The following is a 19,164-nucleotide window of genomic DNA, read 5'->3' on the forward strand; positions in this document are numbered from 1 at the left end:
AGAGCTATGCTGTGTGTTGTTCTTACACAGCAACAATTACTAGGAGCTTTGCTATTGCTTGCAGTGCATGTCAGATCAAATTTTATCTATGCAGTGGTAGAAAACTTGCTTCTTCACTTTGTAACCTTTCAGAACCCCTTTACAACTTCTCCTTTTTAAGGATGAATTCAGTGCTGTATCTGCTTCTAAAGGAGCTTTAGCTTTGTAAAGGCAATCAACAGAAAGCAATGTAAGCGAACTTCAATTATGTGGGGAAGATGCTTTTTCATAGCACTTGGAATATTTTTAGTCATTTTGTTTACTCTTGAGTTGTCAGACAACTGGTAGTTTGAGCTGTGTTGTCATCACTTACATCACACATCCCAGCTATAGAATCTGCCTCAAATTTCTGGGGTTCATCTTTTAACAGCAGGCACTGCACAAAGTGATGCTGTTCTGCAACTGGTATCCTGTTGATCACTGTTTGATTACATTATCCTGTTTTTCTGAGTCTTTTTGGAGAGAAACTGTTTTGCTCACTGATTGTTTTATCTGATCTGTCTCTATGGCAAGAGAAAACATAAAATTCCTTCATTTCTCAGGGTTTAGATGAAAAGACTATGTCAGACACAGCAAGACAGTAGAGGCCAGGATGAGTTTATCATCGCCCCGAATTAAACTTGGTGCTATTTGAACAGCATGATGTTATCAAGCTCAAATTGGTTTTTCTGTCCTTTTACTTATTTGTGGAGTATTCTCAACATTTGATATTTATTTGATAGAGTATGGACATAACTGACGTGTGTAGCAGAAGTTGTCCACAAATACACAGAATCCATCACTAACATGCCTTCACAGAGAAGCTTTACTGTGCATGGGAGGAGTAAAACCAAAAGGAGATTAAATGAATGACACCAGGAAGTAGGGAAAGGCAGCCAAGTAAATTGCACTGCAGCAGAAAGAATTTCTGAGGCTGTGTGTTGCCCTCAGTTTTTTGTTTCAGGCAGTTCTTGTGAAGCAATCAAAATTGTGGTTAATGTGACATGTTCTCCAACTGTGCTGGTGATCACAAAAATAGTGGGTTATGTGTACCACTTATATCCTTGTTTTTCCTGAAGGTTGTTCGCCTTCAAAGTCTGATTTGAGCTACACATACAGCGATTTCAAGCAGAAGATGACAGCTACCTATGTGACATATGTCATAGACGTAGAGGAGATGACATCTTTCAATTCTCAGAATGGGCACAACATTGTCGACGTAGGCAAGGGAAACACCATGTATGGCTATGAAAATGGACCGTTGATTCCTCTTCATTCGTACAGGTATTTATCTTGCTGCTGTTGAAAGCAAGAAGATAGTGAAGAAATCATAGATCTTGCCTATGGCTATTAAAACCATGTCATGTATGTGTTGTTTTTTTCTCCCTTATTAACAGGGCAAGTGTTGCAGGTTTCACTAACATAACCTTTACTGTGGCCAACAAAATTATGGGTGAACAAAGTTATGTGTCGTTTTCACCGTGTTCCAACATGGTTTCATTACCCCAGGATCCAGGTATAGTTAATGTAGGATTGGCAGTTTTACATGTGCACAGTGTTTGGAGATTGCTTAATTACAATAGGTTTTGCGATAGCGAAACACTAATTGATCTGCCTGTGTTGGGCTGTTCCTTTCTAGTTTTGAAGTGTCACTGCTCAGTAAAATCATATCTAACTAGTCTACAGGTGGCTTCTTTTTTATCCAAGTATGACTTTCAATATGGCAGTAACAAAAACCTGTGCTACTTATGGCATGCAAAACACACACAGTGATGACACTGTGTGACTTAGACTATTTTTCTAACAATTCTGTTAAATTACAAGTGGGTGTATCAGAACACAAATACTGATCCCTTGACTTATTTTTTTAATTAATTTATCAATTTTCTCTTATTATTTCTTAATGAGCTTTCAATACTGGTACTGCCAAAGGACACAGTGAAGAAGTTCCTTGTAGAGCAGAGTGTTTTTTGTCACTTGCTAGGTTCTCTTATAGTGTGTTGATTGATTTAGAGCACGGTCAAAGAGGTAAATAAGTGATGAGTAATACTTGTTCTCTTTTACAAGGTGTTATTGCTGGAGCCGTTATTGGATGCCTTTTAGCTATATTGGCTGTAGTAGCTATAGGGGGTTACATATTCTGGAGGAGGAGAAGGTAAAGTGTTCATTATTTTGTTTGCTGTGTTGAGGAATATCAGTATGTCATTTCTGTATCTTAAAAAAAAAAAAGGCCTCTCTTCCTCTGTTCCTGTTTTATCTGCTTTCACCATTTAAAGTACATTCTATTTAAAATCTTTTTTTGTTACAGATCAGAGTTTTTGCATCAAATTAGATCAGTTACTTTGTTCAATCTATAGCTATGTCCAATGAGTTGAGAGCAGATTTGTTTAGCTCTTGGGAACTTGTGCATGCTTCTGAAGTTAGAAGTGAGCAAACATCAGATTGTTGTGCTAACAGACATTATATAATTGTATCACAGGTGGTTTTATTAGAAAATATTCAGTAACGGCTCTTCTTAATTGCTTGTTTGTTTGTTGCTTGAACTTCTAATTCTGGAGTTTCCAAAAGCTGATTAGTTGTCTTAAGGTTTGAACTGGTCACCCAGATTCTACAGAGGCTTTTTCCTGCTGCTGACTGTGTGATGCATCCCTTCTAAAGAGTTACCTGTAGGGTCTTTAGGCCATTTTTTCTTAGTTTCTGCATGTACTTGTTGTTAGGACAGGTTTCCCTGTGTCCAGTAGCTATGGCACATGTATTTTTTTTTCCAACTTCCACCTTCAGTACAACTGATACATCACTATTGAACATGAATGTTAGGGGTTCTGGGAGGAGTAGGGATTCAAGAGAGATGGTGATGATGCAAATCCCTTGGATGCACTTTTTTCAGCAAACCTGTGCTTTGTGTTCAGGTATTTTGCTCTGGTTCCAGTAAAAAGATACAGTTCCGTTGTAAAACATTGGTGAAAGGATTACAAGGTATTTTAATTTCACAGCAGGTGTAAGGTTTGCCTCAGGAGTATTTTGTGCAGAGTGAGATGCCTTACAAGACACAGTTCTGAGCAGACACATGAAATATATCATCAGAAATCTCATATGCTTTCCTTTAAATTCTCCTATGAGCATGTTGTGTTTTTCTCTTCTCATAGGAAAGATAAAAGAAATACTGAAGTGTCTTTTTCTCCAATTAAGTAAGTCTTTTTAAATGTTTCTTGAGCTCAAGTAATACATGCAAAACTTCCTGTGTACCCTAATGCTTGTTTTCTGTGCAGTTTCATGTGTGATTTTGCATGAAACCTGACTCAAGCCTGCAGACTGAAAATAATCAAATTGATAAGACTTAATGCTTGCTTCATGAATCAGCATTAGTTACACAAATACCCCATGTAGTTTTGAAAAGTAGAATGTTTTCATGAAACACAAACCTCTGAACACACTGAGAAAACAAAACAGTCCAAGCTGTTGATAAAGGGCTTATAAGCAAAAATTTGCACTGTGTCCCATACTTTCCTTTAGTTTATGGCTACTTTGAGCTGAGCTGATTCAGATGATGTGTAATGGTAGTAGCTGGCCATGGGAGGGTAACCACAACATATTGAAAATCAGGGCAGTGCAATTGAACCAGGTTATTGGTTCATGCATCTATTTATTTTATGAAAAGACCTACCCTGAGCATCCCATTAAGTTTCACCAGTGTAACTTTGATAGTTAGAATAAAATACGCCAGAGATTGAGGCCAATCTGATGGAAGGGGAATACACACATAGCTGACCGACACCTTCTATCAGATCCTTTTCCTGAAGGATGCACCATTTTCTCCTTGGCCAGAACCGATCATTTAAATGCTCTGCCTTTATATCCTGTCTCCTGTAAATGCAGTTTGGTGGGTGCTACTAACAGTCATGCCTTTGTTCTTAGAATCGCATAGTGAAATATACAACTGCATGTGTCTAATCAACCTTTTTTCTTTCCCTGCCTCGCTCTCCCCTGAAGAATAAAGAAGTAAGTAAACCATTTTTGTAACACATTCACTGGATTCATGACTTATTTACTTAGTATCAGTCACCAATACAAGACTTTTCTCATTTCAGATCAAAAATGATTAAAGTAGAGAACTTTGAGTCCTACTTTAAGAAGCAGCAAGCAGACTCCAACTGTGGTTTTGCTGAAGAGTATGAGGTGTGTGTCCTCACTGGGGAGAGCTTCTTGGCTAATATTTTTGGGAAGCAAATTAGCTTCCCTTTATAGTGTGTGATGTTTACTGAAGGGGAAGAGAAGAAGGGACCCTTGTTATAGACATCATTCAGCTGCATGCATAGCATTCCCTTACTTGATTCAGCTCTTAAGTTTAGTTGAAGTGCATGATAAATACTTCACATCCTGAACCATTAAATCTGCCTCTGAGTTATAGCATGGCCTGTTGCTCAAAACTCTTGGCAAGTGCTCCAAAGCCCTTGCCCTAGTCGCATTACTGATGTTTGCACTGTGGGAATGTCATTTCACTTCTCTCCACTTTATTTCAACGTTGTTGTTTTTTTTTCTATACAACAAGACCCATCTTTTACTAATAACAAGCTTCTTTAATGGATTATGTGTGACAGACCACACATAATAGGTTGAAGTAGATAATAATCATCAAAATATGCACAATCTTTATCGGTAACATAGATGATATAGTGCACCCTCAGCAAGTTTGCTGGCAACACCAAGCTGAGCAGTGTGGTTGATACAGCAGAAGAAAGGGATGCCATCCAGAAGGGCCCTGATGAACTTGAAAGGTGGGCCCTTGTGAATCTAGTGAGGTTCAGCAAAGCTAAGTGCAAGGTTTTGCACTTGGGTTGAGGTAATCCCAGATATGTGTACAAACTGGGAGAAGAACTCCTTGGGAGCAGCCCTGACAAGGACGTAGGGGTCTTGGTTGTTGACGAATTTGACATGAGCCAGCAGCATGCACTTGCAGCCTGGAAGGCCAATGGTACCGTGGGTCCCATCAGGAGAGGGATGGCCAGCAAGGTGAGGGAGGTGATTGTCTCCCTCTCTTCTGTCCTCGTGAGGCTGCAGATGGAGTACTGCGTCCAAGTCACACAGAAAGGGTGTGGAGCTTTTGAAGAGGGTTCAGAGGAGGGCCAAAGATGGGGTTCAAAGATGGTCCAAGGGCTGGAGCACCTTTTCTATGAAGATAGCTCAATTGCTATGAAATGCAAAAGGCAGTAACCAATTGTTTGTGTTGTCGTTGAAGGATTTTGTGTTGTCAGGACTTCTCTTACGTAATTTTGTCTTTTCTCCTCCCTTGAAACTACCATTCTCCCTCTTTTCAGATGAAATTCTGTCCCTTTCATTGTATCTTGTAGGCTGGTGCTCCACCCTGCTCTCCTCCCAGATTTTGCTTTCTTCTTTGGTCCTTTCATAATGTAACTTGCTCCCTTTCTCCCTGTAATGCTTTCATACCTCATGCTAAATGAGGTCTTTGCCTTGGAGTTAGAATCAGTTAATGCTGGTGTTGTGTATTTTTCCAAATTATTACTGGGTTCTTAAAGTCCACTTTTGGGTTTTAAACATGCTATTACTCCTCCATTCTGTATTAATCTCTTATCTGTGAACTTTGCTGCTGCCACCCTCCTGCTCTGTTTGTAAAAAGCTGATTTTTGTCATCATTTAGTCCAGTTTAACATGGCCGCTTTTGCAACAAAGTCCAAGAGTGTTTGAAGTATTCGTCTGTTTCAGTTGTGTTTTATGTTTCCTAAACCAGAACCGGGTGCTCATGAATCTTTCTTTCCCTATAGGAACTCAAGTCTGCTGGTGTTCATCAGCCCAAATTTGCTGCTGAAATTCCTGAGAACAGAGGGAAAAATAGATACAACAATGTCTTACCATGTGAGCTACTCTCTTGGGTTTTATGTCTTCTACTAGTTGAGATTTCAGTTGAAAACCCTTGGGTTTGGCTAATTTTGGTTTTAATCCCAGAGGTTTTGAAGAGGAATTAGTTTTGCCAGTGTCTAAATAAATGAATTCAGGCTGTTCTTTTCCTTGTATGATCATCCTGTATGAAGTCACTGGATGAGGACAGCTGAAGAGCTTTCCCTCAAAAATGTTCTTTAAAAGAACTTGCTCTTCTAATCATCTCATTTTCATATTTCATTTATGAGAAGCTTGCACTCCAGATCTATTGGAGTTATAAGAAATATTAAGATACTGCTGGACAGCTTTGAAAACTAATAACCTAAGCCCTGCCAAGCTGCAGGCATCCCAGCAAAGGAAAGTGTTGAGGAAAAGCTGCAAGGGTAACAGTGAGTGCACTTAGAAATGCTTCTAAGGAAAAACCTTGACTGCAATGGCATGGGAGAGGAATTACCTGTTTTTCTGTAGTGACTCAAACAGTAGTGAATCTGTGTAATATTCTCAATTTTTTAATTGTCTGGACATATTTTTTTCTGAAGACATTCATTATAACCTCTCAGTTATCACTTTATATATATATACTTTAGATTCCTAAAGTTATGTTCTCGTTGTTAGAATGCATGTTGTTCCAGAGCACCTTCTATATAGAAACCATGTTAGAACTGAAATATTTTGCTGAAAAGTTTCCAGTGTTTATAATCTTATTTTCCTTTTCTCTCTGCAGATGATATTTCTCGTGTTAAACTTTCAAATCCAAGCTGTGCAACTGATGATTATATTAATGCAAACTATATGCCTGTAAGTTGCTTCATTCATTGAAGTTAAAAATGCACGTTATTTTTGTGATGAGGGCTGAATAGATCATATGATGTATAGCATCAGCTTTTAATGGCCCATTGGTGAAGGTTTGTGTATGTATACTTTTTTCTTCCTAGGGATATAGCTCAAAGAAGGCATTTATTGCTGCACAAGGCCCTTTACCCAATACTATAGAAGACTTCTGGCGCATGATTTGGGAAAAGAATGTCTACTCTATTGTCATGTTGACAAAATGTGTTGAGCAGGCCCGGGTATGGTATTTTTTTTAATTTTTTTTGGTTGATTGGTTTGGGTTTGTTCTTTTCTTTTTAATATTAAAATGAATAGTTGTATCTCTTCTAGTTTAGTTGTGTCCCTAATAAGCTGGGGGGTGGCTACTCTTATAAACAAGCATCCACTTCCTGGAAGCTTGTTTTCTGAATTAAATGAACCCATTTTTAAAATCTATATTCCCTTATACCTGCTGATGACCAGAATAGATTGTCTCAGGTAGGTTGTGGGATCTTCATTTTTAAGGGTGGGTTCTTCTCTCTGAAGGATGATTATGGTAGATTTTCCTTCTCCCTTGGGATAGGCCATTAGGAGGGGTGAAGTACCTTCCAGTCCCACTTCAGAGGGGCATGTTATCTAAATCTAATAGTCAAGACCAAGTTGGAGTCTCAGGAAACTATCATGCCATGTCTTGCTGTTTTTTCTCTATGCTTCATTTTTCTGTGCAATGCATTGAACCTTTAAACTCTCTTCTTAGACGAAATGTGAGCAATATTGGCCAGACAAACAATCTAAGAGTTATGGTGACATTATTGTGACAATGGTCTCGGAAGTTGTTCTTCCAGAATGGACAATAAGGGACTTCAATGTAGAAAACGTGAGTAGTTTGTCAGTTGTTAGTTGTATACAAGTATCTATAGAAGTGGTTTATTGTATCAAGGACTTCACATGCCAAGCAACACTGGAGTGATAGAATATAATAATTTCACAAAAACTTAATCAAAATGGAAGTTATCAGAGAGAAAAGAATAAGAGCAGTTGCAAAATCCAGCCTGCTATTGGTTGTCACCACTTGCCACATCAGTGATCCTGCAGCTCCCTGAGACTTACCCCAAAATGCGTGCTTTATGCAGATACCTGAAATATTTCCCAAACAATGTGACCAAACAATTAGCCCTATCAAGACCCATCTCCACCAGCAAATGTAATGCAGAAGAGAAGATCTTGCAGTAAAGGGAAAATGAAATTATTGCAAAGTATTCTCTACTGAAATGGAAGGAAGAGAGGAATTGGAATAATGTAGATAAAATTACTGCACAATTTGTAATGGGCAATTTTAATGCAACCAAGTCTTGCGTAGTACTAATGACAGAAAGTGTTACTGTTTATCTTTTGAAGCACTTCTGTTTTCCTTTTTTCATTCTTGTTCCTCTAGGCTGACACACTGGAGAGCCACACAGTGCGTCAGTTCCATTTTACATCCTGGCCAGATCATGGAGTGCCAGAGACAACAGACCTGCTAATCAACTTTAGACATCTTGTTGATGAATACAGCAGTCAGAATCCTATTGACTCTCCTATTCTAGTGCACTGCAGGTAGGAAGAACGTATTCATGTTAGACATGCTTTCGTTGTGTGGAGTTTTAAGAACAGTTCTTTTTCAGGGTGATTTGAAATAAATGTGTCAAGTCTCTGCTATTTAAGGATACTCACCCTGCTGATTTGGAACATTTGTGTCATGCCTCAGAAACATGGCAGCGTTAAGTGTGGTGGCTGCTCTGAAAGTAATGCCTCGTATTTTATTATGTTGGGCCACAGCATCAAAGACAAATGTTGGTGATATGGCAATAGAGGCTGAACCTTCCCACCTATATTCCATTACATTTTATTGCTGTGTGACAGGTGGCAGTAAAGGGGCAGTCTGACAAAATGGCATCTGACACTGAAGTGCAGTTGAAGCAAAAGTGTGGAATTGAACTCCTCCGTGCAGAAAAAATGACACCCACTGAGTTTCACTAAAGCTTACTGAATGCTTATGGAGACCACCCATTGGACATCAGCACAGTGAGGCAACAGATGGTGCATTTCAGCAGTGCTGATGGTGACAGTAGGTCACTTCTTTGCCAGTGCAAATTTTTACAAGTGTGGTGTGGAGGCTCTTACTTCATCACTGGTGGAAATGCATAGCTAATAGTGATGACTGTGTTGAAGAATAGTAGCTGATAATTTGCTCTATCAAATACTGTTATTATGCTCTTTGTATCTGTTGTTGTTTCAATGGAAATAAATAGGAGGCATTACTTTCAGAGTGGCTTATTTAGATACAAATGACCCAGTGTGAAATTTCATTAGAATGGGCTCTCTTTCCTAGCCTGGGAAATTTAGGTGAAAGAGTTGCCTTTTCAAATGCTTTTATATGTGATCTTGTGCAAGCTGCAAGCTTGGAAGCCCAGAAGGATGTACCTCCTCCCCTCTTGGTCATGGTAAAGACCATCTCTCTGGACTGAATAGTCCACGCAGTCCACACAGACTTGGACACTTGTGCCACTGAAATAACAGAGAACATTTTGCTAACTTCATTTGCTTTTCATCAGACCACAGGTGAGCTGGTAGTTGAGAGAAAGCAGTAAATAACTTCTCTGTGTCCTTGCAGTGCTGGTGTGGGGAGGACAGGAACATTTATTGCCATTGACCGCCTGATTCAGCAGATTGAAATGGAGAACACTGTGGATGTGTATGGAGTGGTGTATGATCTTCGAATGCACCGACCTCTAATGGTGCAAACCGAGGTAAGACTACTTTTTATCCAGCGTCCTGTTTCTCAAATAGGCACATCTGTCCAGAAAAGGTAGATTCAAGATTGTAGCTCAAAACTACAGGATAATGAGACATTGTGGGACAATCTGAAATCGCCCTTATTTAAACTTCTCTCCTATCTGCCTCATTTCTTTCTACAAAAGTCCTTGCAGCCAAGAGAGTTGTACTGAAGTTTGTAGATCTGAGCAATCTCATTACAGGGTAGTTTGAAGGATTGGCATTTTTAGACAGAATCATATCTTGTAAAAGATTTTTTCCAGCTTGTTCTACCTTTTTGAGTTTAATTCTGGCCTGTAGCTATGAGGATAACTTTAAGTCTTTGCATGCATCTTTTTTGTTCTTCAGGAACATACGTGTTCCTGTTGGAACTACTGCTTTCATCTGAAAACATGTGTGGATTAACTCAAGTTGATTTGGAAAAGTCTGTAAAATCTTTGTGAAAATCTTTTAATGAGATGTTAAGAGAGGCAGTAAATACAGTCCTAGGTTGCTTAGATGATATCATGAGATCCTTTCTAGCTCCATTTCCTGTGTAATATACCTTTCAAAAACAAACTGTGTGATAACCTCCAGTGCAATGCATCCAAAAAGCAAAACTTAGATTCAGCAGCAGGATTACTTTCCAAATCAGTCATTTGCTAGAATTGTATTATTCTCTTTATTACTTTTCTCCCATAGGACCAATATGTCTTCCTAAACCAGTGCGTCATGGATATTATTAGATCACAGAAAGAGAAGAAAACAGACCTTATTTATCAAAACACAACAGCAATGGCAATCTATGAAAATTTCACACCTGGACCAGCTTTTGGGAAGGCTAATGGCTATCATGCATAACCAGGACACAACGCAGTCTCTCCAGGAATTGCTGTCTGTGCATGAGAAAGGGAGATGTTCTTACATTTTCCAGGATTGTGTGCAGTGTCTCGTGTCTGGTTTCTCCAGTTCTGTCCTCATATGAAGAAGTGATCTTCTGGAGGAAAAAAAAAAGACAATACTGGCAGGAGCCATGGATCGATAAAAAAGAAAAACTATTTAAAGTTAACAGAGGAATTCTGATTTTTTTCTTGGGAATTTAACAGTACTGATAGGTGAAATAGCATTTGCAGTACGAACAAGGAACTAGAATTTAAATATTAAAATAATAACACAAGCTTTTTATTACAATTTTATATGATTTCATTTACAGACAACAGGCTTGTGGGCTGTTTTAATATATTTAATTATAAGTTTTGGGAACATATTTTATCTGCTGTATCTGGTTACCTAGCTAATAGATATGTGCCTCTGTGATTTATTTTTTTTCTGAATTTTCCTTTTTATTTAAAAAAGGAGTACAAACACCTCCTCCAAATGGACATTTGTACTTGGAAATTGTGCCTTTTCTAGTTGCTACTCTAGAAAAAAAAAAAAAAAACAAACAGCAGAGATTCTATTTTTGTACTGAAACTCTTGAAATGAGAACACAGATTTTTAAATAAGGCTTATGTCAAACTTAACTGTAGTTGCACTGTTGGCAGGACTCTCCAGAAGTTTGGAGGTGAGCTTTGTTTTTGCATTTCACCACAAATATCCCCTGCCTTAATGTTTCGGTGCCTCTGCTAGAGGAAGAGGAGTGTGATGTGTCACTCAGAGCTTTAACTGTAGTGAAAAACTGAGCAAGTGTGTACATGGATGTGTGTGCAGGGGTGTGTGTGGGTGTGTATGAAGGACAGAATAGCTCCTCCCTGTTCCTGGTTGATATTCCTGTTTTTATACAATGATGATTTATTTAAAGGTGCAATATATGATTTACTGAATAATGATTGCTCTATTCTAATAGAGTTTTACTCAGGTTCGTGTCTTTTTATCATTGTTGTTTTTCCTCAGATGTATAAATCTGTGAAAATGCTGAACTAAGTTTCCAAGTGTCCAAGCGCTCCCAAACAGATTGACTGGCTTTACTGATACTACCAAAATGAATTGCACAAAATTCTGCTGTAAAGACCAATTTCTTGCTTGTTTTAGCCATTCAGAACTGAAGCACATCTTACCCACCTGCATCTCATTAATACAATGTAATTGTTTTATAGTTGTTTGCAATGTACTGCTGCTGTTATTTTAACTGGTCCTTTTAAAAACAGAACAAATGTGTGGAAAACCCAGAGTTGCTGATTTTGCAAGCCAAGGATTTGATGAGATTTATTTTGCTGGTACATGACTGCTAGACTTATGAAGGCATTACCAATGAAGGACTTCTGAAGTACTTTGGAGGGCATGTAGGGTTTTTTTGACCTTTGGATCATTGCACTGTTTGCATCGCAAAGGAATATGAAGTTTTGGAATAGCGCTATAGAAGAGCTATCAAGCGGTGAAAATCTTGTGAAGGGTTTAATAACCAGAGTCCCTGGAATTCTGCTGCTTTTTTTTTGTTTGTTTCTTTCTTAGTTTTTGGCAGAGTTGTCAGAAATAGCTCCTATACTTAGAATTCAGGAAAATCTAGGAATTCCTGGTGCACAGCTGTAACGTTACAGGTAACCAGAGGAGCTCGACAACAGTGTGAAACTGTGGTATGTTGTGCGAGCAAATCTGGAGGACCAACCACAAAGTGCTTCAGCTTTTTTTCTCATAGCAGCTGCTTGTGGATTCTTGAATTTTTTTTTTCTTTCTTTTTTTTCTTTTTTTAAATCAACACGCACACATAAATACCCACAAAAACAAGCCAGATCCATGAGGTTAGTGATCCTGCCTAACCCCACCCAAAATGGTGTTCCACATAGTGCATCTCATAGAGCTCACATGACAAATAAGCCACTGGGACCAAAAAGAACCATTCCAAAGGAACTGGGAAGGCAGAAAGTCTGCCCCTTGCAGTTACTTTATTTATTTCTGTCTTCTAAATAGTACACATCTGTGCAGAGCACAGAGTCAGTATTCATTATTCCTCATCTCCAGGAGCTTGTCTGCTGCTTCAGAAGACCCCTCTTTTATACAGCGTAGAAGAGGGGGGAGATGAATCCTAGTTTGGATCCTGCCTTTGTATTATGTTGCAGTGGAACCTATGAAAACTAACTAGAATAGGAAGTGTTTCTGCCTAGCCACCACCCAGATAGTCTTGCAGAAAACAGAAGTATCTAACCCATTGTTTTGATGTTGGAAACAGGTGCCAAAATTTCACTTATTATCTAAGGGGTATCCATTTTTAATGCAATGGCATTCACTTCAACAATTCTGTGATTTAATTTTTTTTCCTGAAAGAGAATCGTTCTTGCAAGGGACTCAAGTTGAAACTAAACGACCTGCTGATCCCAAATATAAGTGGAAAAAGTTGGTAAGGCTTAAAATGTTTTAAACAGAGCTGGATTTACTGTCAATGTGAGTAAGTTGGAAACACCTCATAGCATATGTCTGTGGGAAGAACAGGATTGCAGGAAATCCTCTATTAGGGATCTCTTGTGGATCCCTGTTGGCCAAGACTTGAATTCCTGCAGATTTTTTTTCACCGCATTCTGAGGATCTCTGTGTTGCAATTGCTGTGATCTGTCTCTTCACCCAGTGTTTTCTCCTGCTGTTGCTTATCTAAACCTATTCACTTTCCAGGCTCAAAGTTCCACTGCGTGGTAATTGCATCTCCTGCATTTCTTTTTCAGCCTTTTTCCCATTTGGGGCTTGCTTAAGAAGGGAAAAGTTGATGTGTTTCAAATAAGTGACTGTTAGTTAAATATCTTGAAATGATGTACAAATTTTATTGTTTTCATATTTGTTGTACAGGAAATTTCAGCACATGTCTAAAATGTTGGTTTTTTAAAATTTGATTTGTTTTTAAAAATATAAAAGTAACGATTAAAAAGCATCATCTGGAGCACTTCCTGTCATTTTCGCTTTCTTGGTTTTCTTTTCATTTTCTTTTGAGAGAAAACTAGTTTGTCAAGATACCTGTATTGCATTTAGAAAGGCTTTAGAGTTGGTAAAGAAAGTGGGTGAAAAACCTCTGAGGTGGTGTTTGAGTTGTGTTGCATCACTTTCAAAGCCAAACAGCTCCCTAAACAAGTCAACAGGTCACTAAACTCTGTCACTAAGATTTAATTGGCAGGATCAGGACCCTGACCTTTCTCTGAACAAAGAGTTTGGTACCATGTAAAGGAACAAAACCTTCATCCAAACTCCATCAGAAGTTTTCCATTCATAGAGATAACCTTTGGTGAGAGCCAGTGTTTCTGCACTCAATTACTTCCAGAAAGGCACGGGATTACAAATGACCCAACTGTAGGTGCACACGAAACATCTCAGCTAAGTCCAGTTCTGTTAGAATTCTTAGTCTCCATTCCTGGTTGTCATCTGAATCGCTCCCAAGGAAAATCACATGCCTGAAGGGTGGTGCTGGCACTCCGCATCTTTCCAGTTCATCACAGGGTGCTGACGCTTACTGTAAGATCGTATGACCCTACATGGCAACCGTGCTGCTTTTTCTGAAATGGCTGTGGTGAGATGTGAAGAGTGAGATGATTATCCTGTAATCTTCCAGTGGGTGCATGTGCCAGGCACACGATGCTTGTCTGACCACTCTCAGTGAGCCTTGTGGAGGGGAGAAACCGCGTTGATGCATCTTCCATGCGGGACCGGTAGCAGCTGACTTCCATTGCCATGGGCACTGTGCTTCATGGAGATCTAGGGAGTGAAATTCCTCGCTTATTTCCTTGCATCACGTAGGCTTCTTGTTTGCTCTACTGAAGTTCAAATATTTCAAACTGTTCTGGCTGCTCCTGTAGACCATGAGGCATTTGTGGAAATCTATCCAGTGATGCATTCTCATAGCTTTGGAAATACCACTACTGCTGTTTCAGCCATGTACAGATTCTAAAAGGTGGTGAATTGCTATAGAAGCTACTGTGACTAACGTGCCCATTTAAAGGTATCCTCAATCTGCTAATTCTTTAACTGTTCACATTTATTCACTTATAACTGAGTGACAGAAATTTCATCTGGCAGAATATGTCTCTTATCCTCACATGCTAAGCCAAGGAAGGACAGCATTAGTGCAGCCTCATTGCACGGTGACTGGTTGGAGTAATTCAGCCAATTGCCTCTAATATGCAATGTTCTGTGCTACAGTTCTTCCCCATCTTGTGTCTACAATGAAATCCATGATTTTTCAGCCTGATCTCACGAACGTTTTTTGCAGATAGATGTTAATTCAGTCTTTCCAGCTGTTAGCAATCTGTTCAGGTGAGTAGAGTTGAGCTCGTATATTTGGAAATCATGTTATATACCTGGTCTTGTATAGTGGAAATGTTAAGTCACAGCTTGAAGCAGTGATTGAGAACCTAATTGGAAGGCAGGGCCAATCCAGGGGAACTCAGGTATATGCAACGTACCTGAGTGACCAGAAGGGGTGGAGCCAGGATCTGCTCCTTTCCAGAACTCATCTAAGGGTTGGCGTTGGAGGCAAGGGCATCTTGCTGGAGGTCCCTGTGTACCTGAGGCTTTCTGAAGGCAATTCGCTTCTTTTCTTTCTGTGTCTGCTGCTATTGCATTTGAACAAGTTCTCACTTGCTGCAGCCTAGGATTTTGCAAATACTTGTCATTGTTGTGCTTTCTGTCGTGTTACAGTGTTACATCTTGTCATCCATTTGTTTTTCTTCCTTTGCGACTAAAGAAATGGAGGTCTAGGAGAAGAGCATAACATTTCTGTCCTGTTCTGTGCTTTAGTCCAGCAGCAGAATGAGAAGAAAATAAAGATTGGTGCTTACCTCACCTTTGAGATAGGTGTGCTGATCTATCTTTCTGCCAGAGAAGTTAGTTTGCTTCTTTTCTTCAGTCTGTGTGGCACTGCTTCAGAGAGTTCCTTTTCAGTTTGTCACACAACAGAGGAAACATCCTATTGAAACTTCTGACTCCAAGTATGTTTCATTTTGGACTAGTAGATGTCGTCCCCAACAGCCAGAAGCAAAGCTAACAGATAAGCTCCCCTCACTGAGGAAAGGCAGACTGGCAGATTTGATAAAAGCAAGTTACTTTAACTCACATTTTACCTCTGACTTTCCAGGTGACCAGAAAAGAGTTGGATTATCTGGAACATCGGTGCTCACAAGATTGCAAGCACAGTGCTGTGTGCTAGAGAGACAGTGCTCCCCACGCACACTGCCATGCTTCTGCCCTTGTTTTGTTGCAGGGCAGACTGGACAAGAAGTCACATATCCTGAATTTTTAAAGAAGCTGTAAGGGACTTCTAGACTTGTTTTTAACTGGCAGCTTTTTTTCCTGTAGTGTTTGTGATGCTGGAAGTGTATTATCAGAAGGAAAACAGGCTCTGTGCTAAAGGCAGCTCTGATGTCAGCTGTGATTATGGTACATATCCACCTGAAAGCTGACTGCTGAAACTGGAGATGTAGCCTGTTCATTTCTGTCTTCATCCTCCAGATGGCACATGATGCTATTGTTCTTTCCAGGGACAGCTTTTCCTGCCAGGCTGCCTGCTCTCTCACTTAATCCCTAGATTCTCTTCCTTCATCCTATGAGCTGTTTCCCTTTCCTTCTCCCTGGGCTGTAGGTGCAGAGCCCTTCTTTGACAGCCCTGACTTGTGTCAGTGTTTCAGCTCAGGCCACTGTGACTGTAGGGTTGTCTGCCAGCTTTGGGTGGGGGGTAGGAGCATAGAACTCATGTACAGAAGGGTACACCCCATCAGAGAACTTGTTTCAGAAGCTCATAAGTTCAGTGATGGCCTGATAATGCAAGGTAGCTGGTGATTGTGTGAAATGATCTTATTTTCCTTGGGAAGTTGCTTTTTCATTCAAGTCTTAGCGATGCCTAGAGATTTTCTGATGGTTCATGTAGTCCAAGGTGTGCTGGCTCTGGTCTGACCATTTTGGAGGTAGTTGTTCAGGATTATCAGCTGTATTCATTTCCTTTCCTCCTCAGTCTGCTCTGCAGCTGTTCCCAGCAATAATGGATTTATAGCATTGCTGAACATGGTGCAGATATCAATAAAGATGGGGAGACAATGATCTTGCTTATAATGCTAAACCTGGATAACAGTTAAAAGGCTATTTCAGTTTATGAATCTGTTCACGTGTGTAACACTAACTGTGATTCTCTCATGCCTTTTCTTACATAGCTCCTCAGGGTGACTTTAAATGCATCTTTTACAGCATCTGGCAACATCTGCTGAGTTACTTCAACTTCCACCTCCAACCTAAAACACAATGGGATGCCAATGCAAAATTCTACTGACAGATTTTTGTATTTTTGTATTATTTTTTTCTAAGTACAGCTATAACTGAGTGTAGGCATATATGTGGGACATGATGTTATCCCTGCTCCCTCCTCTTGTGTATCAGGGTGGGAACAGAGGCGTACCCAAAACAAATGGCTTGCACATGAGCTTGGCAAGCTGAGCATGAGGCTTTTTTTGCAGCAAAACTAAGTACAAAGCTAAAAAGTGGTGTGTCATAGACCAGGGAATTTGAAAATACACAGATGCCAGTCAGTAATATCCATATAAATAGCCTGAGTTGCTGTCTAGAACTGAACGCATGATGCAGCAACACTGATAGCTCTCCTATACATAGATTTTGGCGTATAAATAGGTCATGCAAGACAGCATTCTCTTAATTATACTTCTATATTAGGATATTATTCTAACTGTAACTACATAGGGCGAAGTTTTACACGTCAATTTGAGGATGGCACAGTGTTGTTTCCAAACCAGAAACTTAAGACTCCTTGAAAGACACTGGCTTTGCATGATGTTAGGAGAAACACATGGGAGCATTATTTTACAGAATATGGGCAATTTGTTGTGTGTGAATAATGACAGTCCCTGTTTATTGCATAAAATGATACGTATGTTTTAAGTGCTTTTGCTAGGTAAAGTTGGAATCAGTGTGAAAACACAACAAGCGTCCCAGTCTGCAGAGGCTGCTCTCTCTACAAACACACCAGTGCAGCTCTGGATTGTTCTGTCACTTATCAAACGTTTTGGCTTTGAAAGATTTGTCTGTCCAGTTTACATTGGAAAAGACTGGATGGCTCTTTGAGAATCAACTGAGTGTTTTCTGGGCTGGTGACAGGGCCTCCAAAGAGGGAAAGACTCACTGATGAGATTTTACATTCAGCAGCATGGCTGGATGAGTATAACTGGTAGCTGAGTAGAACACAAGATGTTATGTGATGGCCACGAGCAATGTAATGAGCAGCATTTTCAATTGCTTACTATTTTCTGGACTATTTTAAGATTTAAAAAACAAACAAACAAAAAAAACTTAGAACAGTTTCAAAGGTGCCTTTGCAAAATATTCACAAGTAGTTCCTTTCCAACTAAATATATAGAATGAGTATAAAATCAGGGAGGGGGGGAGGGAGAGAAGAGGGACATGGGTTATTTGAAGTCTGAATGACCAGCTTCTTCATTGTGGGGAAAAAACAAACAAACAACAATAACAACAAAAAACCACACTTACCATTAAAATATTACAAAGAGGATGGACAAGATGAACTGACGCCTTTGCCAGCAGCTGCATTATGGTGCTGAATTGCTTTCCCATGGGTTGGGGGAAGGAGAGCATGTTTTTGCTGTCCTGGAACTAAGGAACTGTGATGGAAACAAATGGGATGGTTTGCTGCAGATGGCCACTGCAAATGTTTGAAGAAGGGAGGCTGTTGTGCCTTTTGTTCTTGTATCGCATGAGAAAAGGGAAGTAATAAAGTATTTTCAAGCAGTTAAATAATTCCATGGCAGATAACATAACATCTTAATACCTGGAATTGTACAAAAAAACAACAGACCAGCAGTAAGGTGAGGTTAGTACTGAGTCTCTCAGCAGTCTCCACAGGGAAGGCATTGTACTCAAAGCTGACAGTGGCCTTCTAACTTTGCTAGTGCATATGGAAAATCCTTACAAGCTAAGAGTCAATGATTATTTCCTGTGTCTGAAAGGCAGAAGCTGCTAAGCATAACAGCGAGCTTCTTTTGTTCAGTAGGACTTCTGCCAGCACTGAGATCAAACCATGGCTTTCCCTGGCCACCAACAGGAGGGAGCTGCATATTCTTGATCACAAGCAGTCTGCTTGAGTGGGGATGGTTTAATTATTGGTGACAAGTCTGATAAAAGTCCTTTGAAGTGAAAGTCTTAGGGTGACTTCTGTTTCCATATGGGGGAATCAATCGATTAATTACAGCAATAAATAACCTCGAGGATTAGACTGAAACATAAGGTGGGAGCGAGAGCTGTGTAAGGTCCCAGGCAGCAGGCATGAGAGTGGCCAGGCTGGAAGAGCAAAAGACTTTGGGGTGAAACAGCCATCTGAGGGTGTGCCTGACTTTTTGATCTGGTCGTTTCTATGTAAAAGCAATGGAGAAGCTGGGCCAAGAAGCTGAGGTTGCCAGAGCTGTGTCTGTGATGCCTTGCCAGCCTTGCAAATTTGCTGGCAGGGCAGCTCATGTCTTCCTGGCATGGACTGGTCCCCTGGAACAGCCTAGGGCCTTCCATGCCAAGGGCAGACACAGCGCTGGAAATGAGATACAACAGGGCTGCAACAGACAGGAAAACCCCTGCTTAAAATGGGCCAAACCCTGCAAGAGGGCACCCATCCTGTTGTCAGGAAGGGCCCTTGCAGCTGCCCACGAGGCTGGGCCTCACTGTAAG

The 19,164-nt window shown here is 40.0% G+C and overlaps 1 protein-coding gene across 5 annotated transcripts in view; it reads left to right on the forward strand.

Annotated features, from left to right (window-relative positions):
• The window catches only part of PTPRJ (protein tyrosine phosphatase receptor type J), a 68,597-nt gene extending 56,390 nt beyond the window's left edge, over positions 1-12,207 (forward strand). For all 5 annotated transcript variants that reach the window (XM_048947765.1, XM_048947767.1, XM_048947769.1 and 2 more), the window contains 12 exons: positions 1,098-1,302; positions 1,416-1,534; positions 2,086-2,173; positions 3,165-3,206; positions 4,107-4,194; positions 5,799-5,889; positions 6,638-6,711; positions 6,849-6,983; positions 7,481-7,600; positions 8,159-8,319; positions 9,377-9,512; positions 10,219-12,207. In XM_048947765.1, the coding sequence (XP_048803722.1) occupies positions 1,098-1,302; positions 1,416-1,534; positions 2,086-2,173; positions 3,165-3,206; positions 4,107-4,194; positions 5,799-5,889; positions 6,638-6,711; positions 6,849-6,983; positions 7,481-7,600; positions 8,159-8,319; positions 9,377-9,512; positions 10,219-10,377 (1,418 nt within the window). In that variant the 3' untranslated portion in view covers positions 10,378-12,207. The remainder of the gene's footprint in view (positions 1-1,097; positions 1,303-1,415; positions 1,535-2,085; positions 2,174-3,164; positions 3,207-4,106; positions 4,195-5,798; positions 5,890-6,637; positions 6,712-6,848; positions 6,984-7,480; positions 7,601-8,158; positions 8,320-9,376; positions 9,513-10,218) is intronic.
• Positions 12,208-19,164: the final 6,957 nt, after the last annotated feature.

This window comes from Lagopus muta, chromosome 6 (assembly GCF_023343835.1).
Source record: "Lagopus muta isolate bLagMut1 chromosome 6, bLagMut1 primary, whole genome shotgun sequence".
Lineage (NCBI taxonomy): Eukaryota > Metazoa > Chordata > Aves > Galliformes > Phasianidae > Lagopus > Lagopus muta.